This window comes from Lytechinus pictus, chromosome 9 (genome assembly GCF_037042905.1).
Source record: "Lytechinus pictus isolate F3 Inbred chromosome 9, Lp3.0, whole genome shotgun sequence".
Lineage (NCBI taxonomy): Eukaryota > Metazoa > Echinodermata > Echinoidea > Temnopleuroida > Toxopneustidae > Lytechinus > Lytechinus pictus.
The window spans coordinates 21,773,493-21,800,434 of record NC_087253.1 but is presented as its reverse complement, the minus strand read 5'-3'; the positions used below and the strand labels follow the sequence as shown (position 1 = coordinate 21,800,434).

At 36.4% G+C, this 26,942-nt stretch overlaps 2 protein-coding genes across 2 annotated transcripts in view; both read right to left on the bottom strand.

Annotated features, from left to right (window-relative positions):
- The window catches only part of LOC129268582 (uncharacterized), a 38,018-nt gene extending 31,023 nt beyond the window's left edge, over positions 1-6,995 (bottom strand). Inside the window, exons 1-5 of the mRNA XM_064104404.1 lie at positions 6,989-6,995; positions 6,018-6,134; positions 4,756-4,961; positions 3,238-3,322; positions 2,315-2,521 (exon numbers count right to left, since the gene is read on the bottom strand). Coding sequence (XP_063960474.1) covers positions 2,315-2,521; positions 3,238-3,322; positions 4,756-4,961; positions 6,018-6,134; positions 6,989-6,995 — 622 coding nt within the window. The remainder of the gene's footprint in view (positions 1-2,314; positions 2,522-3,237; positions 3,323-4,755; positions 4,962-6,017; positions 6,135-6,988) is intronic.
- A 229-nt stretch (positions 6,996-7,224) lies between these two features.
- LOC129268583 (mucin-4-like) lies at positions 7,225-17,032 on the bottom strand. The gene is made up of 6 exons (XM_064104403.1): positions 16,865-17,032; positions 14,459-14,644; positions 11,336-11,560; positions 7,877-8,168; positions 7,484-7,488; positions 7,225-7,308 (listed from the first exon to the last, which is right to left on the bottom strand). The coding sequence occupies exons 1-6, from the start codon at positions 17,021-17,023 to the stop codon at positions 7,225-7,227; spliced, it is 951 nt and encodes a 316-aa protein (XP_063960473.1). The 5' UTR covers positions 17,024-17,032.
- Between the last annotated feature and the right edge of the window lie 9,910 nt (positions 17,033-26,942).

Genomic DNA, 26,942 nt, shown 5'->3' with positions numbered 1-26,942 from the left:
TCTGCGTTCTTTTTTATGCTAATTCTATTGTCCTTCTGTTTTCTCAAACTACAGCCTTTTCTAAATTCCTTCTGTGATACATGAATGATGCAATTACACTAGATTAAGGGAACTATTGTCTCCGTTACACCATGGGCTGGCCTTCGATCGAGAAAGGCCCGCTAGAGCCGACGATCAGATAAAACATGTTATTCAGGACTTCAGGAGATGAATAACAAAACATGTTATTCATTTCCTCGCATGAGGGTTTGTTACAGAAGAGGAGTGACAATGCGTTGTCCAGACCCCAAACCCGAAGCAAGTGATGAGGAAAATCCGTAAGACCCATAGGGCAATTTAAATGCACAAAGCATCACCAGAAGACGAAAACTGTATTAGCAAAACCTTTTTGGAATTCTTAAAACACTGCTGTGTGGATCCCATTGACAATGCAGAAAGCCATTGCCGCATTCTTTCGTTTGAAAAAAAAAGATTATGTCGATCCCCATGCACGTAGGCCTACTACAAAGCCGTTCGAACGTACACTCTTAAAACAAATCAGTCAAATTGACTAGACCGGTATAGATGGGTCAATATACGACCAAAAATACCCTTACCTGAAACAAATTGCAACAAATTATTTTTCAACGGTTTTTTGTACCATTCGGGAAAGTGGTTATTTTCAAGATGGCGTCCAAGATTGCCGCAGTTCACTGAAACTGGATACAACTGACACATTATCCACCCTAGAATCACACTTCGGTTCATATTCCATGGTCTAGGAGGTACAAAAATTGTTGATACAGGCTAGAGTGAATTATAAGTCCTCCAGTGTACCTGGCAAATCTAAAATGGCGCCCAAAATGGCTGACGTAGGCTGAAAATCCACAATTCATCTAAGTGGCTTTAATTATGGTTTTTATTTCAATGGTTTTAAGGGTGAAGTAGTATATTGGAACAAGTTACAAGGACAGCTAGTGGTCTGGTGTGTCCAAAAATCCAAGATGGTGTAAAAAAAAAACCAAGAGGGCTTTCAAAAATGGGGTTTAAAATGGCTGTTGATAATTAAAATGGACATAGTTCATTTTTATATCAGCCTGGGACAAAATGATTTTGGTGTCTAGACCATGATTTCAATGGTCAAATAAGACATTTGGACAAGTCAGTGGTCCATTATGTTTAAAAATCCAGGATGGCTTCCAAAAATGGAGTCTTAAATGGATGTTGCTACTTAAAAGTGGCATAGCTAATTTTAAATGTGCCTGTGAGATATGATTTCGTTGTCTAAACTATGGTTTCAAGTGTCAAATTACAATTTAGGAAAAGTTACAATGACAGTCAATGGTCTAGTATGTTCAAAATTACAAGATGGCTTCCACAAATGGAGTAAAAACATGTCTGTTGTTACTTATAAAGGACATAGTTTGTTCAATATCTGTCTGAGTAATATGAGTTTGGTGTCTAAACCATGATGGAAATGGAGGTCTTAAATGACTGTTGTCAATTAAAGTGGATATAGAACATTACAAATGCACCTTGGGAATATTATTTTGGTGTCTACACTAGGGTTTCAAGGGTAAAAAATACTTTGGGACTGGTTACCATAATATGCAGTTATCCATTTTGCCTTGATATCCAAGTTGGTTTAAAAAAATGGGTTCTAAACTGACTGCTGTTACTTAAAATTTGCCATAGTTCATACGATATCCACCTTTAAGTCACAGTGTTTTTTTTTTTTACATAATTGACCAAACATCGTCCTTATAACTTATCTCAATGCATTATTTGACCCATTTAACCATGGTTTAGGCACACAAATCATATTCCCGGATATTGAACAAACTATGTTTGGTTTTTTTCAAAGTAGCAACATCATTATTTTTACTCCATTTTTAGAAGCCATCTTGCATTTTTGAACATACTGGACCACTGACTGTCCTTGAAACTTGTCCCAATGTATTATTTGACCATTGAAACCATGATCTAGACACCGAATTCATATCTCTCAGGTGGATGTGATATGAGCTATGTCCATTTTAAATATTAACAGCCATTTTAAACTCAATATTTGGAAACCTTCTTGGATTTTTGGACACACCAGACCACTGGCTGCCCTTCCCCCTCCCCCTTTTTATCAACAAAGGTAATTAGTATTAGAATTAGAAACTGCTAAAATAAAAAAAATATTGGGTAAAAGTGGAAAATAATTTGTTTGTCTTAATTATGTTTGTGACGAACTGTTTTTTTTTTACATCTTACATCGTTATGGTAATTCCATGAATTAGGGTTAAAATTATCGCTGACGAATGGTTCAGTGTACATGTAGATGGCTTACCAAGCAGACCCCTCCCTGTTGCGTTCTCAGAATACTCAGGCGGAACCATGACGCCAATATCCAAGATCCCATTCTTAAAGGTCACTGTAAATGACGTACTCGAATAGCCTTCTGGTTGAAAGAGAGCTGTGACCTTGATCTCATCCTCGGATTCGGTCTCATTATCCGAGGATAAGATAAAAGTCGGATCCTCTGAGTCATATCCATCTAGAAATGAACATAGAGAGATTATAACATTCATCATGTGGCATTTGTGGTCGGATGCATATCTCTGGGGGCATTCTGATTACTTTTAATAATCATTTTGAGATGTATCATTTAAATTATTCTGTATCTGTTAAACGTTTTGATCAGCTCTAATACTTATTACAATTCTTAACACCAGCTTAGCCACCATCCGCATATCACCATCATAATCAACGGCATGACCATCAGCACTTAAAATTCCACTACCACGACCATCAATGTTGTCATCATCATCATCATCATCATCGTCATCATCATCTTATCACCGTTATGTCGTTATGATTGTTTCAGCCTTTCAATCAGATGTTTTCAGAGCTCCTAACAAACATGACAAAAGAATACAGTTGTTGTTATGATGTACAGTATGATTTCATATTCGATTCAAACATTTAGGAAAGCTCCCATATTAATGGAGGTACCATTAACTGCATGATGAGACATCATTATAAATTTCAGGATCGTCATTAGCATTCACTTTACCAGAATTATTACCACCATCAACATCACCACAACCACCACCACCATTATCAGTTTTATCAAACTTCAATAAATACTTTAGGAAGTCTGTGGAGGAACTAGACTGTCATATGTAATTATCACCACGATCATCGTCATCTCAATCATTATCATATCATCATCACCATCATCATCATTACTCCTTATTATTCGATGCTTACCGTTTAGGAAATTTGTCATATTAATGGAGGAACCATTAACAAGAATACTCATTTCTGTCCTTTTGTCGTTCAGCTGGAATTCAACCTGGTCAATATTAATGATAAGAGTGTGATTACAAATCCACTTTGCACAGTACTCAAGACGCATTGAAATAAAAAAGAATGCAAAGTTAACTTGTACAGTCAAACGTATAAATCAACTGTATGATTTATTGCTGGACCTTTTCTAACATGGTATTGGGCTTTATATTTATATTTACTGTTCCCAGTACATGTATTAGTTTGCAATCATTTATGCTTTATATATGACAAGCTTCAGTATTAACTAAGCTTCTAATGCTTTATAATTATGTTCAGTGCACGTTTAGTTTTCATAAATTTTCCAGTCATTTGTATGTGTTTAGCCTTTAGCGTTGATAAATCATGTATTAATTTTTTTTGTGCTCGATTGTCCATTATGAAAACATGAATTTACTCTGACATTTTACTTTTCCATGTTCACATTTACTATTACCTTGTATGTACCGCTTTGTTCGAATTACCGATAAATATTTCACTTTGTATATTATTGATGTTTTTGAGAACGGTATATAATTTCTTCGTCTTCTTATTATTATCATTTTTTTTCTTCTTCTGTTTTCTTATCCGTTGTCTTTTTCTTCTCCTTCTCCCTTTTCCATTCTTCTTCTTCCTTGTTTCTTCTCCTCCCCTCCTCTTCACCTTTCTATGATTCCTTTGTAATATTTCATTGATGCTTCTGTTTAGGTTAACATATTTTTTTTCGTATATATTGTTCGTTAAACACTGGTTTTAAAATGTTTACTATGTCAATAAGCCTGTTCACGGTTGTGAACTGCGCACGAGCAGAAAAGGGTCAATGGAGACAACCACAAAGGTGGCTTTCAAATTCACTGACATAGGCATTTGTGATTTGATGATTATTCATGTATTCCTTTCAAAATATTCATCACATCCAAGCTGAAGAGTAATAAATAGAGCCTTCATAATCACTGGTATTTGACAGTAGCCTAAACAATAGTCAAATGTGCCAAAGGCAGACAATAAAACAGATTTCCAAACTTTATCCCTGATGTACTATTCTAGACACCTGGTCTATACAATGTATTTTGTTCTTAGAATTTGAATACTCTACCGGTAAAGCTTACGCAACATCTACATTTGAAAATGATAGTGCTTATCCTAACGAAAAATCACAAAGGTTATTTGAGAAAAGTTGATCATGAGCTAACCGTGAACAGGCTTATTGTATATTATGTTCCACACGGCCCCAATGGAAATCAGTCTGTGAACTGTTTTTTAACCGTGTATAAATAAAATCAATCTTATCTTATCTTTTTCATCGCTTTAAACCTTAATACGGAATCAATTACAATTCTCACATTTGATTTATGCGCCGCTGAAAATGTGAAAGTGGGCGACATTAAATTCATCATTGACTTCTCACATTTGTTCTCGTATTGAATAAACTGTATAAAATAAATTCCGCACTTCACCTACCTTTGTAATATATTGTGTAGCAGCGAACCCTATGAAGACCGTTCCGTGTTCAATAGGTTCACTGTTGTTAAAAGCCTTGCCAGTTCTTGATTGTAAAACGAATGGATCACCGTGATTGTAAGACAATGTAATGTATTCACCAAGGCCGTTGAAGGTGTATTTCCTACCATCCAGAGTATTGATATGCGGATCACCCCAAAACCATCCTTAAAAAATACCAAGAAATCGGAAAGAAATGCAAAAATATTCAATATTTAATAATCACCATTATTTACAAAGCTTTTAGTCGGAAAACGTACCCAATGACCAGGGGTGGAAATCTCTCCCAAAAGGTAGGGGGGGGCAAGGTGCTGGAAAATTTGACAAGCAAAAAAAAAAAGGTTATAACCCCCAAATTTAAGGCCATTTCGACGAAAATGAATTTGACAAGCAAAAAAAAAGGTTATCATCCCAATAGTAAGGTCATCTCGTACTAAAATACATGTTTTATTTCGATTTTGAACGATGTTTTGGGCGCCATATATATAACACAAATAGTAGGGGGGACATTTGATATTGTGTCCCCCCTACTATTTTGAGTAGGGGGGACACGTCCCCTCTGTCCCTCCTGGGATTTCCGCCCATGCCAATTACATAGAGGCTTGAAGCCACTTGAATGACTGTTACTTGGGTTCATCATTCGTTATCAAGTCTATCAAATTAATGTAAAAAAAACTAATGCTGTCTGCTTCTATGGAGATATCACTGAGGACCAATTCATAATTTGGAAAACCAGCTTAAAGCTACTGAACTCATTTAATCTGAACAGTTAATAGTTAATTTATTATAGAAATTTGGCATTTATCTCTGTAACAAGTATCCATATTCTTCCCTTACTGCCCAATTTTAACGATCGTAAATGGAAATAAAAATTTTGTATTCGATATTTTCCCTTAGCTTTACAATATTTTAAGTCATGCAAAGGTCTTTATTAACATTTCTGCATATACTTTTTAAAGATTTATGTTTATTATGGTAACTGTTGCTTTCATTGTATTTTTTAATGCTCCCCAAGGAGTGGAGAAGGTGCATACATAATCCCTACTTGCGGGCAAGCGGCAAGTTAGAATCCAATGACCGGAAAATTATATTTTTGTACGGTTATTGGAGACGTCTTTCCGATGTATTACGTGTTTGTGAAAGCGGATTAAAATAATAATGGAGATGATACAATAGTAAGATTTATGATTTACAATTTTTTCAGTTCGGTGACATATACATACCCCACCATGGTCGCCTATATCCAAAGCAGTGAGCCCGTGGAAGACGTCGCTCGTAAAGTCTACATAAGTTTCCACCAGCAAGTCCACAGCAGTAGAACCGTGGTAACACATCTCTCTCTATATAAAATGGCAATTACATCGTAATTAAGTACTGAATAGGATAAATTGATGGAGAGGAAATGAATGCAAGGAATCAAGCTGAATTGAAGATGAACTTGTATAAAAAAAATCAATAGAAAATTCACTTTTTAAACCATGAGTTATACATATATACACTTTAGATTTTGATTAATTTTATTAGATGTACATTCCCCTTGTACATGTATATACCTAGCTTTCAAGTTGCTGACTGCATACCATTCTGAACACTTTTCAAACCAGCTACATGTAGGTGACTTAAGTTTTGATAGTATGGAAGCATCATGGTGCTGTGTTAATGACTCCCGTCCTTTAATTAGGTTAATCAGAGGGTCGTGGGTTCAAGTCCTGCTCCAAGCATTAATTTCAAGAAATGTATCCATATTATACTACACTCAACCTAGGTGAAGTAAATTGCTCCCTGACAAGAATTTACTCCTTGAATCGCAGATCATGTGACGATATATATATATGTATATTACCCCCGCCCTCCCCGAATCGCCACACGACTTAATTGAGAACCATGGCGCAGTGACACTGTTCAAGGGATGCACCGGAAGTATTTGTGACGGCAATGCTATAGCCCCGTGAACAAAACGGACTCCAAACCGACCAATGGCATGTCATAGCCTCTGACGGTCTGGAGAGAGTTCCGCCGGTGAAACTGCCTCTTCATGGTCATGGTACATACAAATAACATACAGAATTTAGAAGGCGTTGATTGGTTGCCTATTTAATGGCGCACTTTATATCATTACCTCGACATTTGCTCCAGCTGCTAAAAGCGCTTCGTGCATAAGGAATAAATCATGCAGGTCACCCATTTATCTCACCTGTCATTGCGGATAGATTTCTTGCTGAAAGAAATTAAGCCATGGGCTGGGAATCGAACCTTCGACCCTCTCAAAGTCGGATCCACCAGACCATAACACTCAATACGTACATGGTAACTCACCAATCCATGCATAATAGTAACTAAGGGAGTAATAGAAGAATGAAAAGAATCTAGCGTTCGATGGCATGACTGCTTGATAGTGGCTGGACCGCCAAAGACTTCTATAGCCCCTGATCAAAGCAGAGAACTCATAGGTACATCTGTATCCACCTCCAAATCTGGGCCATCGAGGCTGGTAACAGGTAGTCCCTCTACTGTCTGTTAATAGGGCATAAAACATGATAAAATACAAATAAACCATAGCGATATTAGTATAATGATTTAAACTGTGGTATTGCACTTTGGCATGATCCAGGCTAATACATTTTAGTTTTTATATTTTGACATGTTTGAGGACAGGCCCACGTTTCTATATGACAAATTTCTTTATTACAGCACCTGGGAGAAAATCATATGGGAGCATTGCATTAATCTAAAGTGAGGGGGCATGAGGCCAATTAAAGCCGTGGTCTTGATGGCATTCGATTAATTTAAACCCTGATCGTCCGGTCCACTTTAATCTTGACAGGGTTGAGATTGTTAATTTGCATATGGTAATAATAAGGTCGAGTTCAAGACAAGGGCTACGGTTAGACGTTTGATGCAGCTAAACTGCTCCTAAATGCTGTGTCTACTAACGGCATGATCGTCCAGGACGTTCTTCGCGAATCGTACATGATATTTTTCAAGTCTGAGGAATATGATATCTTCCAAGAAGGACTATTAATGACTCACGTACAGGTATAATGAAGGAATTGATGCACTGATAGGGAAATACACTGCTCACCATAATAATAACTAGGAAGTCCATAGCCGTAACCGTATCCGTAGCCATAACCATAGCCGTATCCGTAGCCATAACCATAGCCATAACCGTAGCCATAACCGTAGCCGTAGATAGGGTAGTTGCAGCGAGTAAACCTTCCATCAATCTGGGCCTGCCACCGAGTACAGGGGCATGGCTCTGCCCAGGATGTCCATGAAGGCCTGCTCAGATCATCACTGTACCAATCTTGACAGTATCGGCGCGGGTTGATGTACCAGTCAGGGTTTGAATCAAGACGGTAGATGTCTCTGCCCTGTTCAGTAAGAGGTAATAATGATGATATTAATCATACTTCATTTATAATGCCCTACATTAACTCTGTAGAATGTAAAGGCGGAATGAAAGAAGGAGAGAGAGAGAAATAAAGAAAAGTCTGTGTAATGATAAACTAAAGAAGGAGTCAATTAGGAATATGAAGCATTGCATAAGCGTTAAGATATGTAAGCAAAAGTGTATTATCGGATATACAGGGGAAGATCATTCCAGAAAAAAGGGCCAGTGTGAACAAAAGCCGGTAGCCCTATGCCTTTGCAGAATGTGAACGACAGGCGACAGGACTTTGAAAGCCGTAATTTGAAAACGAGACGTTTGGGAAATATCTCCAGAATCATTTAGCACTATTGTCACAATGATGTACATGTACATGATCACTTTCTCACTCAGACCTTCCGCCTGTACCACTGATGTAGGTGCTAATACAACTATTCCCCGTACTCCTCCTATATACTACGGCTGCTACTATTAATACTACTACTATCACCACCACTACTGCTAATACCACTAATATTACTATTAATATTACTACTACTACTACTACTACTACTACTACTACTACTACTAATACTAGTACTATGACCACCACTACTACTACTACTACTACTACTATTACTACTACTACTACTACTCTTATACTACTACACTATTTGTACATCTGAGAGATTCCCTACTTCAGGCCGGCCCGGGGCCTACCTCGGGTCGGAAAGAAATCAGATGTAAAGATCCCAAACCTACATCGGGCCACCTTTTAGCGAACCTACCCGAGACCACATCCAGAGGTAGTCTCGGGTATGTATCGGGCCGGCCCCGGTCCACCGATTCGTAGATGTAAACGCACACAAGCTTTCGAACCTATCTCGGTCCGTTCGTCAGCTGTCAAATTATGTCATAGCGCCCGCTATCCCCTCCCCAGCCCCGTCGTTCTTCGAATGGCATGCGACATGTGAATTGTGATTGATAAAGTCTTTGATTTGAGTGGAAAGAAGGAAGCATTTTAAACGTATCCTTTTCAAGTCGATCACATCTTCAACGACTGCTGGGATCATAAGCATTCTTCCAGAATCTCGGGTAAAGGTCCCGGAAAAAGGTAAAGGTAAAGGTAAAGAGTCGTTCCGAGTCTCTCTGGAAATGATCGGCACATGTCCCATCCTGTCATTTATGTGTAGCAGCCGACGAGTGTAACGAAATGTAAACAACTTCAATCACCCCACGCAAATTATTCAGAGCCTAGATCGACAGCGCCATTTGGTGTCAGCAATCTGATACCGCTCGAAACCGTACCGATAGGGGAGGAAATGAACGCTGTGATGTGAACAGACCACATTTTGGACTCGGTCCGTTCGCGAAGCTAATCCACGAATAATTCAGTCAAGGTTGCAAGTGGACTCGGTCGGGTCTCGGGTAGGAAACTTTAGATGTAACAGGGGTCTTATACTACCACTACTACTTCTTCTACTACTACTACTACTAATATTACTACTGATTCTACTAGTTACTACTTCCGAGTGTACAAATAATACAGTTTAAAAAAAACATGTGAATTTTTTTGTACTGGAAATTTGCACAATATCCTTTAAAAAAAAAGCCCACTGAATAAAAAAAAGGATGAATGTATGAATATATGCACATCATAGCTTGAAAATATTTATGATGAACATGTATTGTAGATTATGACGTTGCTGGCCGTCCATAGTTATCGCAACTCCTTGTAAGACGGGTTCAGGTGTTGTTCACCCGGGTCACACGCACTATCTATTCTTTACCCATTTTAGTAAATGAAATTGCAAATATTTTAAAGTGTGTATACTTGGAGAAAAGTATGCTCTTTATTGAATCGCTGTAACAATTGTTTATTTAAGTCAATTGGAGCAGAAATTGAAATATTTCGAATTTCTTAGAGACAAATATACACGCAGAAGCGATCCGCACGTGACCTCACAACACATCCATTTGCAAACCGATATCACTATTTTATGAAACATTGAAAAAAATTCAAATGTCATGCGATATCTCATATTGTCATACATGCCATACCATATTTTGGTGAAATAAGAGATTATGTCTATAGATTTGTTCTTCTTTCTACTTGAAAAGGAGGATGGGTGTAACTTAAACGTGAGCGTGTTGAACTTTTATATTGTATTGAACGAAAAGATGAATAGGCCAACGTTTTTATTTGACCAATGTTGCAAATAGTGATTTTATGCATCTCCCCCTTCCGCAGACAATCATGAAAAAATATGAAATGTATGGACTCTGCCTTAAATCAATGATATCTCATACGGTATAAAAACAAATTTACGTTATGCATAACTTGATTTATATGACATCACTTTTCGATTTGTGTGAAGAGAATGGAAAGTAAGTTTGGCGCTGTTTCATATTAAATATTTCTCGAATGAATGTTGATCAAATTTTCAATAAGGGTCTGGGCCTAAAGACTTTTACAGCGCCCTACATATTTCATTTTATTTGTATATATTTATATAACTGATCTAGGAAATGCATTTTACGTCACTGATAATCATTAGGTTGTCCCGAGTCACCACAAAGGGATTTAAACGGACTTGAACAGATTTGAGATAAAGATGTTGTGTTTATAAGACTGTTTAGGAGGGTTAATGAAATTGATATTTCATGCCGTGATATCGATCTAATGTCAAGAAATCGAATGAGACTGGTAAGACCACTGTCATTAAATGAACTTTTAGAAACATAGAAGGTTTTAACAAGTTGCTCAAACTTTTAAACAAGTTGCTTAAAAGGTCTAAACAATTTTTTTTAATGAATGATTGAATATTTAAAAAAATTGTTGCTAAAACGACGCGCTTTAACAACGACCCCGTCTTACAAAGAGCTGCGATTGATCTGATCAACCTTAACGATATACATCATTATCATAGCCCCCTCCCCCACCCCCTTCCAGGGAATTTGAACAATGTAAAACTAAGAAGGGCCCACATAATTGTCAAAACAAAATTCAGGAATGTATGAGTATACATCTTATCTAGAAAACATCTTGTATTAACATGAATGATAGAAGTTGAAGTTGATGGCTTTCCTTAGTTGTGGTTGGTCAGATATATTGCGAATCTTTGTAAGACGGTACCCTACAATGTAAGTAAGTAGGAACCTATTTCTTACCAGAAGACCAGTGTTGCCAACTCTTAGATCAGGACGATAGCTCTCATATATTACAGCTAGAGAGTTTCTTTCATAGACGTTATACCAATCATGCCTGGTGCTGACACCGATTCTAGCCGGTACTGACTTAGAGAATGGATTCCAACTGAAACTGCCTTGCTGGTACATCATCAGAACACCACTTCTTCTTCCGTCAGTGAAGAGAATAGCTTGGTAGGTTACAGTCTAAGGGGGCATTGCAAGGAAAAGATGTGCAATTAATTGAAAAGATTATGTTGCAGTTAATATATCAATATTAGCAGCGGCAAATCAGATTTAAGTCCTTGTTGCAAGACGCACGATCAGAAATTAATTGCAAATTTACAATTGAAGCAAGGTATGTGAATGATTTAGGGACCAAAAGTAGACTAGGAATTGATCGCCTCATAAAACAGATGGGACGAAAAATGGTCGATCGCTGAAAAAGAACTGTGGTGTTATCCGGTGTGTAAAAACGGCAAAAACTCCGTAATTGTTGATTTACCACAAGCCCGGAATCTATGTCCACACCGGAGAAGTATCGAAACACCATCAGTTTGGAATCAAACCAATGGCGTTTCAATACTAATTGGTGTTGTATAAACACATATCTAGTGTTGGACCAAAACCAAACTGGTGTTGTTTAACATTTCTCTGGTTTGGACATAGATTTCGGGCTGGTGGTAAATCAACACCAGAGTTCTGCAGTGTATAGAGAGCTTCACCAGTCGTGATACTCCGGTGTTTAATTTTCAGTAGCTCAACATCCATGGATGTTGTTACAACTCCTGAAGTTGTTATTTATACTCATAACCTTTGGTGTTATGTTCAATTTATAGGGTGTGATTTCAAAACCTCAGGGAGTAGTCCCCCAGGGACACCTGTCTAGCTGGTGCTGGTTTACCCCCCCCCCCTTCTTTTTTTACAGTGATGGGACCGTCGATTTTCAAATTGGTAGAACTATTTCCTCCTTTCCTATTTCACCAGTAGAGTAATAATCCAAAAAAAATTAGGGAAACAATGTGGTATACTTGTGGGGTAGAATGTCTAAAAAGCCACAAACGAGCGAAAATCTCGACCTTTTCGAAATAAAAATCTAATTTTGAATATCATTATTTCCTTGGTCTTGGATTAAACTTTGACCAAAAAAAAAACTTTTGGCAAAAAAAACCCCGCATACATTCGTAAATCCGAAGCTTCGTTATTCCGAAGGTTCAGTTACTCCGAAGGTTCGTATTTCCAAAGGTTCGTAATTCCGAAGGTTCGTAATTTCGAAGGTTCTTTAATCCGAAAACGAAATAAGGTTCGTAATTCCGAAGGTTCGTTAGTCCGAAAACGAAATGAGGTTCGTAATTCCGAAGGTTCGTTAGTCCGAAAACGTAATGATTAACGAACCTTATTTCGTTTTCGGACTAACGAACCTTCGGAACAACGAACCTTATTTCGTTTTCGGATTGACGAACTTTAGGAACAACAAACCTGATTTCGTTTTCGGATTAACGAACCTTCAGAACATCGAACCGTATTTCGTTTTCGGATTATCGAACCTTCGGAATAACGCCACAAATGTTCGGATTAACGAACCCTTTTACGTTTTCGGATTAACGAACATCGAGGTAAAGGCAATTTACGTGTTTCGGAATTACGAACCTTCGGAATAAAGAACCTTCGGAATTACGAAGTGTAACCAAAAACCCCAAGAATTTCACACTGTGTGACCAACAAACCCACGAAAAACATAATCAGTCTTCCCTGAGTGTATAGTGTTAAAACTAGCTTCAATGACACTTGATATTCTACAGAAGATGATAATGATTCACTATGTAGGAGCACAATTATATTTTTCAGTGAACAATGAGGGACGTTAGGGGCGCGATAGGAGCTAGCAACTCCGAGCAATTGATCGATCGAATTCGGCCAACCAGGTTTCAAACGGCTACCAACATGGCGCAATTTCTTTTGAATAATAGGCTTGCCTAACAAAACATTATGCGCCATGTAGATAACCAATTCAAACCGGAGGAGCGTTTGATGGAAGGACTTGTCGGACATTTTATCCGATAAGTCCTGTTTTACCCGACAGAAACCATACTAGGAGTGCCTCTCAGCCAATCACAATCAAGGAAAGTTGTCAGATCTGACAACTTGTTGGAAAAAAATGTTGATGAAACGATCCCCGGGTAGGCCAAACTCTTTCTATTACTCTCCCCCCCTCTCTCTCTCTCTCTCTCTCTCTCTCTCTCTCTCTCTCTCTATATATATATATATATATATATATATACATGTGTATATAACCTCCTCAAAAAAAGTTTGGAAATCTGACTTTAATCGATAATCCCTCCTCGGTTTTAGTGAATATTAATGTGTGATTGATACCAATAAATAGATCATTTAATGTTTTTTTTTTTAATGATCCCCTACATGATATGATTATGGTTCACACGGAGGCGCAGTGCCTTGAGCGAAATGTGGCCCAAGGTAAAAACTCAAAAGTCGCAAAATGAAACAATATTGAAAGTCACTGTTTTTTTTCCCGTGGTGATGAGTGAATTTCTCAGCGGTTTATTTTGTTTTTATGCACCTTAACAGAAACACTAACATGGAATTAAACACACCTCTGCACATGTAAACACATAACAAACAAACAAACATGCATGGGTATTTCAAACCATGTTATCTCACAGAACCATCATGGTATAAACCACAACAAAACTTCAGAAATGAAGAAGCAGGGGCTTGATTTGAATGGATTTTCATCTCTATTGGCACAGACAAAAGAATCATGTTCTTTATTGACCCTTCATGGATTTTTCTGCTCATTTTGCAGCTTTTCAGTTCAGACCTCGTCCAACACTTCTGGATCCTGCTCTTTTCGTGATGACATGATCATAACAAGCATGGTATTATTTTAGAGAATTAAATTATCTTTTGAATGATATCAAATATGCATTGTGTAAAATTGGAAGTTGGGATATATTAATGGCCAGACTCAGATTTCCAAACTTTTTTTTTTTTTTTTTTTTTTTTTTTTTTTTTTTTTTTTTTTTTTTTGGGGGGGGGGGGGGGTTTAAATGTATGTATATATACATATAATTTCCACTTTACCTCCTGTCCTGGCACCGATCCCTGAGGTTGCACATTTTGCCACGTGACCTTGCAAATGAAGTTGATTCCATTGATGAACCGGAATGACTCTAACCCTGCCGGAAGTGACAGAGATGCATACAGTCTTTCTTGTACCGCTGAGAGAAGAGTGGCTGAATTTCCGTACCCCCTGTTGATGTCGTATACCTACAAAACGATGGGAATTGTGATATAATGATAACATTATCAATAAAACTGATAATGATAAAGAAAATAAATTATTACGATAGTGGTAGCAATAATAGTATTAATACTAATGTTAATAATGATACTGACAGTAGTGGAAATGTAATCATAATATAATAATAGCAGTTGTAATTGGCCTAATAATAATACATGTGTAAGATAGTTATAAGAACAATCGAATCGAAAAAAATAACAATTATAATAAGAATAACAATAATACTAGGTAAATAATAATATTGATTTTGACCTGTAGAATATTCACAAAACTATTATTATTGATGAATTTTGGCCAAAATATTATCAATATCATAAACTGATTGTTTTTTTATTTTTCACTTGTATTTATTACAAACTTCCCATTTTAAGATTCAACTTTGCAATTTTGGGAGAAATATTTTAACAGCTGAATTGCTGTGGTCCCGTTTTTATGAAATACAAAAATGTCGGCTGATTTGAAGTACGACTGTGATTCCAGTGAATCCTATCCCTTCTTCGAATATTGAATTATTAGTAGTTCTGCGTTTGAATATTAACTTCACGCAGCGTTAAAAAAGGGTGGAAATCCCAACCATATGTATCACACAACACAGCAGTTGTCTTCATTTAATTCACTTGCGGAAGTCATATCGAAAGCACTTCAGACCGAACGAATCATTTGCTTTAAATTGAAAGGGTTTAGTTGACATGTTAACGCACAGTAATAGACCCAGGATCTTACGGAGAGGGGGGGGGGGGGGTTGGTTGCCATTTTGTGGAAGACGACCTCAAAGTAATGGGTTTCGTTGGGGTCCCTCCCACTGAACTGGAAATACGTACGTACAGTTCAGTTGTCCCTCCCCAATTGACAAAAGAAAGGAAAGAAAGAAAGAAAGAAAGAAAGAAAGAAAGAAAGAAAGAAAGAAAGAAAGAAAGAAAGAAAGAAAGAAAGAAAGAAAGAAAGAAAGAAAGAAAGAAAGAAAAAAAGGAAGGAAGGAAAGAAGAAAGAAAGAAATAAAGAAAGAAAGTGGTGAACTAAAAATGGGGAACGCACTACACTTTTTTTTTTCTCAAAAGAATTTGATACCTCCAATAAAGCTACAAAAGGTATCATCAGGCCTACAGTTATAAATCAAGTGTTCAAGTTTTCCCTTCGTTTGTATATGCTTAGATATAACACTTGCGTATCAAATTGGGGCGAGAACCCCTAATCCCCCCCCCCCCCCTCCTCCAATGGAGTCGCCAGTGCTTCTATGCAATGTTTGAACACGATATCAAATGCCAATTCCACGATAAAAGACTTGTCATGTTTAGTTTGAAATGCTCTATAAACCAGTTTACTTATGTGCAAACAGAGAACAGAGCCGAAAGGTACTTAAACGTGCCTGTGAGGGTTATTGGCTGTATTTGACCTGACTCATTTCACATAGCTTCTCCGTTCACTTTCAACCTAAGTCCAATACATATTCTCAAATTCTGTACCATTTGGAGGATAGCAAACTACATGTATGATATCAGGAAATAAAAAGTAAGAACTTTATGGGCGTGGCAAAATCTGCATCTAGTAATACGGGCTACTTTGAGCTAGGTGTGTCATATGACGTGATGATAGAAAACTTAGAGGATAGATGAACAAAACGTTTCATATTGATTCTTTTCATTGAATCAGTGATTGTCATAGTTTGAGTTTAAATGAAAATAGCAAATATTATTAACACAAGACAGATACTCAATTCTATAATTCTGTCACAAATCAAACTAATCTCTTGCGTTAACAACGGATATTATACAAAAAAATACTTCGTTAACAACTTTCTACCGTGGTAACTTTGTCATTAAGGTAATGAAAATATATAAAAAGGCATATTGCACATCCCTTTAAATGTGATGTGAAAATTGGGCCAAAATACAATTTTCCCTCCATTTTTCACAAAAATGGCGGGAACCAATATAGAACTACATCGTAGGTCGAAATGGTTGTCGGATTTGTGTTCAGCAGCCCAAATTTCCATTATATGCATCCGTTTTTTAAACAAATTGTCTTTTGCCCACCCCTGGTATAAAGTCAACTGGTGCCCAAAATAGCACGAGAGATGCCTCGCGGTAGATGTACAAAAATAATGCTTAATATGACGAAAGGTGGATGTACTTGTGCAGGTTTAGCTACGTGGATACAAGTTAAAAATATGTACTTGCATAACCTACCTTATAATAGATCCTTGGATTACCGCGGTAAAGGTCGACCGGTGCACCAAATACCGCAATAGATGGATCGCGGTAGATATCAAAAAGGTAATATAACGACGGGTTGATATACTTGTACAGGTGATAGCTGCGTGGATAGTAGTTCGAAAAATGAATCATGCCCGTTGATGTACACTGTAATGATTAGATGAAACAAAAGATAAGACCGTCAATTTTCGTTATCGATTTTTTTTTAGGGGGAAGTGCTTTACTTGAATTTCTTATAGTTATGGAATATTCTCGTCCAAGGTATTTTATTTAGAGATGGATGGAAAAAATTGTAGTGGGGTCATCGATCGTGGTATACGTGCATTCTACCTGTTAACTATAAAAGAGTTGTATTCCTCAAGTGCCACGCCATACGGGGAGCCATACTCTTAATAATGCACAGGCTCTGTTAATTGGTGTTAAACCCTGTTCCGTGTATATCAGATGTAAGTTTCTATGTGACCTATGTATATGGTCACATGAGTACATATTTAAGTTTCTACCCGAGCGGGATGTGGAACATCAGACCTGGTTTCTAACCCGGGTAATACTACACTGTAAAAAATGAAGTGCTGATTTAGCACTTACAGTGCTTGTAAAGTGACTGCACTACAAGTGCTGATTTCTAGTTTAAATTTGAACTAAAAAATCAGCACTCGTAGTGTAGTCATTAGCACTTCATTTTTACAGTGTAGGTTTATGACAGCGCCTCAAGCTCAACCCCTCCCCCGACTGAGATTCAAAATACTAGACCGAAATGTTGCACCACCACACCGTTATATTGTACTTTACATAATACTCACTGTTATATAGGTGTATAGTTGACCATAGCTGATAGGAAACCCTGTATCCAGTCTTACAGTAAACCACGCTAGAAAGCTGTATTGAACATATCCAAGTGACCGGTCAAGCCCAGAGCCATAATCGATGTAAATACGCTCTAAACAGTAAATTAAAAAATAAAGCAAATAATCAGCAGATGAAAGCGACGGAACAACTATCATTTCCCGGACGATAATTAGATGTAGCTATATTTCCCCGGAGCGAATATGAGTAAAGAAAGCATTCAAAATCACATGCCTGTCGCTGAGTAAGGGATAGTTTGTGCTATCCACTGAAACCCAAAGATGATTATTTGTTTTACATTCTGTCATTTCAGAAGAGATTCAGATGTAGCTATACTTTCCCAAAACGAACCGGAGGAAAGAAAGAATAGCATTTATGGGCCCATAACCGAGGAGGAAGTGACAGTTTGTCCTAACCACTAAAACCTACATGATTATTTGTTTTATATTCTACAATATTTTACCAATAGGAAAGCAGCGCTGTGTTTGTAGGACAGGATTCGCTATATTCATTTGTTGAATACATTCTTACCAGGGTGCTAGCAGGCATAAAGGACATTCAAATGATATTTTTGTCGACGGGAAAGGAAAGGGTGGTTGGTTTGGTCAGCACTCAATGAGAAAGGGAAAAAATGGCGTCAAACACGAACTTGGTATGGGAGATGATATATACAGTGCGTCCCAGAAAAAACGAAACCGAGATTTAGCGATGATTTATCATAACTTAATCGCAAATACAATAGACAAATGACCGACCAATGTAAAGCTTAGAATCTCCTCTGTCATCTGATATTACTTAGATTATTCCTCATTCACGCATGAGTGAGCAAAAACAATTTGAAGAAAGGATAAGAAAAACTCATTTGGCGGGGGTATCTGAATTTCAACAAGAAAATCGCATGCCTAAAAAAGTTCAATACCTGCTCTTTAAATTGATACCTTAATCTGTAATTGAGATATCAAATTAAAGAGCAGATATTGAACTTTTTAGAAATGTGGTTTTCTTTTTAAAACCCAGATACAGCCCGATAAATGAATTTTTGGTATCCCCTCTTCAAATTGTTTTTGCTAACTCATACGTGAATGATAAATAATCTAAGTAATTTCACATGAAAGAAGCGATTCTAAGCTTTACAATGGTAGGTCATTTGTCTATTGTACACTTTTAAAAAAATAGTTGAAATTACTCAATAAAATTGTTTCAACAGATTGCCTTAATTTTTTAAGTATTATGAGTTTGCATCCATTTCACTCAAGAAAATTAAGTAACAATAACTTAATTCAATTTAGTAAAACAATCACTAAAATGTTTGAAAAAAATCAAATGGGGGAGCGGACTTTCGTTATCCGAAAGTCCGCTCCCCCATCGTCCCACTTTTACTTTAGTGGCATCATTTTCATCTTAGACATCTTTTATCCAAATATTAGACTTTGTGCATTTTCACTTACCTGTTACATATATAGGTACTTACATTGATTACGCGATCGTTTCATTCTTACAGATAAAACAGTGAGAACAATATAATCATTTACCGAAAACCTAAAAAGACATCTAAAATTTTCTGCTAAATGACCATTTAATGTTGCTTTTTCTTTGATTCAAGAAAAGAATTAAAAAGTTAGCACAACCTTATCCGAAAAAAATTCAAACACAAATAGATATGACAGTTATTTAAAAAAAAAAAAAAACATTTACTTGCTCTAACATGTCTAATGAATATTCATGCATTATTTAAATAAGGCGTTAATTGAAAAATATAAATACATTCAACAAGAATTTATAAGTAATAATTATCTTAGCCTAATTGAGTTAGATTTACTCAATCAAAGCAAGCCAGCAATACGTGAGTTTTCTTTAATGTATATTGAACCCAAAAAAATCAAGTAAATTAAAAAACAAGTTAAAACTACTTTAAAAAATGAAAAATAATTACAAATTATAAATTCTACTTATATTCATTAAGTATTAACTACTGATTCATAATTTTTTTTACAGTGTATTTGTGATTAAATTATGATAAATATCGGTTTCGTTTTTTGTGGGACGCACTGTATAGCATAATTATGAATGAGAAATATAATCACCATTGCAAGAAAATCCATCGCCTCCATATCCATCTTGGCATTCACAGGAATAACTTCCTATGACAGTCAGACCGCAGCTCGCGCGATAATGAGCATATTCACGGAAATTTATTCAGCGGCCCTCTAGCGGTCTCCGAAGGAAAACGTGCGATCAATTTGGCTTGATTTTCCCACTGAATTGGAGGGGCTGAAGTTATAGCTCTGTACTGGTCGCTAACTTCAGTTTACGTCGAAACGAATTGTGGTAAGTTATTCTCAAGACCTTCATCTACAGTTTGGTATATAATTTTCCATATTTCGACATTTTCGACCTACCATTTTTACCTCTTTAATTGATGCTTATTTTTAGTAATATTTTAACTGCGATTTTGTAGTCGGAATTTCACTTTTGGTTCCTGACTTTGCTACATAACCAAATTGTTTCGATCAGGATTTTTTAGAAAGAAGAAAAGTCACTGTTCAAAATATGTCAGAACCAACTTGACGCAAACTCACCTTATATTTTTATTTTAGAGAAAATGATACCCTAAAAATCGAGAAATTTACGTTTTACCCGGAAGTAACCTTCTCGTTCACTCCACGATGGCGCGAAATAATGCCAAAATTACGTTCGTCGCGGGTTGGTAGAATTTCGCCTTTGGTCCCATACGTTGAAACTTCTGTAATGATGGCAGATGGCTCGCATTACATGCGTCTGTGGACGGTGGACTTGTTTTTTTTAAATTAAGACTCAATATAAACGAAGCTTAATAAGTAGATCCCTTCTAAAGTTTTATTCAATGATTATCAGGTTTCCGAATTCCATCAAGTTTTTATTATAGATTGAGATATTTCTTGACTTATGTTGAAAATTGTTAACCTTTTTTCTTAATTAGTCGAAGTTGAGCCCCATGATGATTTTTGCTCCAGCCCAGCCCAGGCTGCGGTTAAGAATTAAATGATGATTAGCTCAGACAGTCTACTCTAGAGACTATAAACAGTTTAAAGTCAAACTAAAGAGTCTGGTACTACCGTACTCAGTAGTATTTATAAACCATTTTTGTTCAAATAAAAAAATTGTGGCTGTCACAGACAGTACAGTAACTTAGACTTAACTTAGTTAGTCTCTTAATTGACGTACATGTAACATAATTCATACTTTGAATGGTTATTTAGTAATTTAGACTATTTCTCTCTTTTTTTGTCTCTTCTACACACAGATCTGCATACTTGCTGACTCTGGTCTCTGCTTGCTACTTCATTCTGGGAGAGTCCATCATGTACTATAATGGTCAGACCATGATTTCCACAAAGCCCTTATTTCGTTTGCAAATTTTGGACTGATACAACAGAAAATTTATCTTTATCGATATTGGAAACAAAAAAATTAGAACACAGTTTTGGGGAGGACTAAGAATACTGACTTGGACAGGAATACAGCTTGACAAAAATAAAAATTCACAATTCAAAACCAAAGAACATTTTTAATGTTACTAATAGTGCATTGCAAGAAACTTTCTACTCAATCACACATTCCAAAATTAAGGGTAAGTCCTTTGATTAAACACAAACATGTAGTTGATTTGCAATTGAAATTGAACATAAGTTTCTTGCAATGCCCCATAATCATATTTTGTTCTCAAGCAACTCTGTTATATGTTATCTAATGTGCTGAAGGTTAAGTGCCATGTATGTTCACAATTTTTTTTCTCGAAGGTATAATATATTTGTCCTTTTAAACGGTATTTGAATGTGGTTACGCCTTGTTTTTGTTTTCCACAGTAATTATTGCATATATGAACAGAAGTGAAATATTTGTTGTGAAGCACTGTATGAATGTTGTGTGATCATGGAGCTATGGTGTGATGGTATTATAATTAATTCATCATTTTTGTTATAAGACTGTAAACCTGGTGGATGTGAGGGAGTGGCCTGGATGAAAGGAAAGTGAGCATGTGTCCAATTACGGATTTGCATATGTTTAGACAATTTTGTTCGTGGATAAATATTAATGTGCATTCCCTATTCCAAGCAAAGAGTAAAGGAGAAGTCCACCCCACCAAAAAATTAATTTGAATTTAAAGAAAAATAAAGTATTGCAGAAAATTTCATAAAAACTATGATTCAAAATTTAAAAAATTACTATTTTGACATTGAGAAATTTGCCTAATTTTATAAAACAATTATATGCTCATCTTGGTCAATGTGCAAATTACAGACCCGATTATGTCACAAGCACTCTAATTTCTTGTGTATTTTTTTGTTTGATACATGTACATGACATGTATATTTTATTTTAATTTTCATTAACAAATTTTGAGAGGGATTTTAATTCCTCCATTAACATTCGTAGTTTCCATAAATGTAACCTATTGTGATTCGAGGAAGATTTTTTAGATCAAATTTGTTAAAATTTATATAATAAAAATGCAACAAAAATTTAAAAAGTAATGTGATGTGAGTGACATAATCAACTCTATTTGCATACCATTGTTTTGTGTATATAACTGTTTTGTGTTAAAAAAGGGAAATTTCTGTATTTATTCAAATAATTTTTTGTTGATGTGCACTTGACCTTTAACTCACTTCCCTTCCCACCCCTGCCCAAATAAGTGTAATCAAGAACTTGAAAATCAAAAGCAGTGATTAAGAAGAAGTAAGAATTAATCATAGAGCTATTAATAGCTCCATGATTTAATAAATACAGGCCTAAATAGAACTTCACATGAAAGTAAAAAGAGAATAAAGCTGGGTAGGAACGATGAAGGAATATGATTTAAAGAAAAAGCATAAACATATCCCCATCACCCCCCCCCCCCAAAAAAAAAAAAAAATAAAAAACAGTCCGGCGGGTTCGAACCAGGGTCCTTGCACACGCCAAAAACAATGCGCCTACGCAATTCGCCATCGTTCTCTTCCATACTACTTCCGGGTTTTTTAGGCTATATGAAATGTTGCAAGTCTGTGCGCCGCTGTTGACCAATCAGAACGCGTCGGCAATTCTACTGCAATTCCAATCATTTTGCGATGGACATTGCCGTGGTTTTTTGTGGTTCCTGACTTTGCTACATCATAAAATTTCATAATTCTTTTTCAGTCGTAAAGAAGAATGTCTACGCTTTATATTGATTATAATATCAATTTGACGCAAGTGTAATTTCGGTGCAAAAATGCGCTCTGTTTATTCACATATATTTCGTGAAAAAAATCATTTTTTCTAAGCTAAATATCGGTCTTCAAAATACATTAAATGTGCATTTTATTTAGCTGATCAGAAATTTCAAAATTTTATCTATAAAATAAGACCAATTCTGTGAGGAATAAACGATTCTAAGAGCAAAAAACACCGATCGGAAAGTTCGTCTTCACAGCTCATTACGTATGCATAACCACGGACGGCTATGCATACCGCTGAATAAAATAGAGCACTTTCGGACGGGCTGCGGACTGACTGTGATGTTCACACACCGGGCGTTTACATCACAGCCATCGATGCCTGATATACATTCGTTGATATCTGAATTTCATGGTGATAATTATGATTATGTGGTATATGATCTGAGTAATAGCCCATCATAAAACATAAACAAGATATAAATATGTAGTATTTTATGATGATGATGATTATTATTATTATCTATAATTGTCATCATTAATGAAATGAATCATTATAATAATTATCAAAATCATTATAATTAGTATCATTACAATGAAATGATCGTTACTATCAATTAACATATACAAGCATTGAATGATTGATTATGTTCTGTGCATCAATCAAACATTATATACAACACAAAATGAATTAACAATGATAAAAATAATAATCATTGCATGCCGGGGGACAGCCATAAGCACAGTTGCTTAAAAAAGAATGCCAGTATACGGCCTCACTGCCCATTGTCATCAAATTGTCATTATCATCGTTATCATCAGTACTTCATTTCACAACCCCTTTAGGTCAAAATGGCAAATTAAAAAAGCCAGTTTGAAAATCTAGATTGTCTGAATAAATCAATTATTTTGAATTTATCCAAGATTAATAGGATCTTACCATAACAGACAGGAACAGGTGCAGAAAGGGTCCCGTTATCACACATGAACTCTGTTAGAATACCCATACCGGTAGAGTAGCCAATGTTACAGGCTATAACGATACTTGCATTATGGTCCAAAGAATCAGCCGTTGTTTGATTGGAGAAAAGAATTGCATCTACATCACAGTTTTCTATAAGACGGAAAAAATGAATAATCCGGTAACAATATTACCAACAAAAATAACATACTTATTATTGAATCAATTAGAGCCCCCAAAAAACTTGCCCTTGGAAAATTTGTAAAGAAAAAAATTCAAACTTACTAGAAATATTTACGACAGTAAAATGCCTAAAAATAGCAAGCATCTTTTAAAAATTAATCCTTACAATGGGTAGAGTAAGAAAAATTATCAGTACTTTCTTTACAACCCCATTAAGTCAAAATGGCACATAAAAAAAAGTCAGTTTGAAAATCTAGATTGTCTGAATAAATCAATTCTTTTGAATTGGCAGATTTATCCAAGATTAATAGGATCTTACCATAACAGACAGGAACAGGTGCAGAAAGGGTCCCGTTATCACACATGAGCTCTGTTAGAATACCCATACCGGTAGAGTAGCCAATGTTACAGGCTATAACGATACTTGCATCATGATCCAAAGAATCAGCCGTTGTTTGATTTGAGAAAGGAATTGCATCTACGTCACAGTTTTCTATAAGAGGAAAAAAAAGATACCTTGGTAACATTATTACCAACAAAAATAACATACTTATTATTTAATCCATTAGAGCCCCAAAAAAACTTGCCCTTGGAAAATTTGTAAAGAAAAAATTCAAACTTACTAGAAATATTTATGACAGTAAAATGCCTAAAAATAGCAAGCATCTCTTAGGAATTAATCCTTAAAATGGGCAAAGTAAGAAAATACTCAGTTCTTAATGTTAAATCATATTAATAATCATCATGATAATGATTAATGAACATCATTGATCATTATCATTATGATAATTACAAATGGATTATAATGTGATTAAGAATTCATCATCATACCCATTCGGAATTTTCACTCCAAGACGCAAGACGTATTCAAGAACCTAGAAAATGTATTGTCATGACAAATAACATCCAAGCAGTCTTTGTCGAAAACTGTTGAATCAAATATACGCATTCTGTCTTCAGCTCGGAAACTAAGGACGAAACTACTGTTTTGTTGTGTTCGGGTTTACAAATTTTCGACAAAGACCAAGTCCTAGCTGCCATTGTCATTTGACTGGCATTTTCTATACATTTACTATACATTTACTATCATAATGTTCTTCCGTCCGTCGCGCGTCGCGGGGGGAAACTGTCTAATGACAAGGAAAAGGAAAATATATAAATAACGCGCGTATTTACCAGAACAGCTTGTTCCGCTGCCTTGATATCCATCATTGCACACACACGTAAAGCTTCCAAAGCTGTTTACACAACGTGCATTGACGTCACAGTCATCGATCCCCAAATCACATTCATCATTATCTAAAACAGTCATTGAAACAAAGGAGATTGCAGGTAGAAGAAAAAGTAGTAGTAGTAGAAGTAATAGTAGTAGCAGCAGCAGAAGTAGTAGTAGTAGTAGTAGTAGTAGTCAGTGGCGTAACGTGGGTCACGGCATTGAGGGGGGCACCAGCAACATTTTTGAGTCACTAAGTGAGCGTGCGAAGCGCGCTCAGTTGCAAAGTATACTGACCTAATAGAGACATCTTACGGACAGTGCCGTTAAATTGATATGTATGTCACTTATCAAATAATGCGAGCGCGAAGCGCGAGCTGAAAATTTTTGATATTCAGACCTAAAAAGGGACATTATAAGTAAATTTTAATCATGATACGTAACTGTCTCGCTAAACAAACAATGCGAGTGCGAAGCGCGAGCTGGAATTTTTGTATATATTGACCCCAAACAGGGACATTTTAAGGACTATATTTTAGAAATCCATTAAGAGCATATATATCTCACCAAGGTCATCTAATGCGAGTGCCAAGCGCTTGCTGATTTTTTTAGAATTATATCTAGACACATGTAGCACTTGTAGTCATAATGATCATGATTAACATACGCATCTTACTAATCAAATGTTGCGAGCGCGAAGCGCGAGCTGAAATTTAGGAAATTCAGACCTAAAGAGGGACATTCTAGGGCTCGTTTGTAGGAATTAACTAAGACCATACGTATTTCACTAACCAAATGATGCGAGCGCGATGCGAGCTGAAAATTTTTGATATTCAGATCAGAAAAAGGGACATTTTAAGGACTGATTTTAGGAATTCATGAAGAGCAGACGTATATCACCAATCCACTAATGCGAACGTAAGCACGGACAGGAAATGTTTTATATTAAGACCTTAAAATTGGGCAATCACTTTAAGTATTCATGAAAAAGAAGCATAATTATGTCACTACATAAAGCAATAATAACTCGAAGTGCGAGGAAATATATTTGGTGTATAATGATTTGAAACCCGGATGTTTTAGTACAACAGGATTATATATCTCGTAAAACAGACAATGGAAGCACCAGGAACAATGAATACATAGGCCCTGAGCAAATTATGTTTCATAAAAAAAACGTTTTCTTATGTAATATAACATAATTATAACTATAATGAACAATATTTTCTTCTTTCCCACTTCGTTTCTCTTCCTTTCTCCCTCTTATTCTCCTTTCCCCCCTTTTTTTTTGGGGGGGGGCAGCCGATGGGGGGGGGGGGGGGCACGTGCCCCATCCCCCCCGTAGTTACGCCACTGGTAGTAGTAGTAGTAGTAGCATTAGCAGCCCGGGGGGACTTACATGGAGTATAAATGTATGATACGTATGCGTTTGAGACCCCCATTTTCTAACCTAAATTTCCGTTCCAGAGAATCACCAATTCAGAAAGCCATAAGAAACTCCTATTTTTCCTGTTCCGGATACCCTCGAATTTGTGATTTCTCGTTCCAGTCATGAACTACTCAGCCGGTCGGAGCGGCGAGCTCGATTGGCGCAGAGCGATATATGCCGGGTCGCCAATTTAAGCTCCCCGCACCTGCACCTAGCTAGCGCTAGCCCTGCTAGCGGTAGAC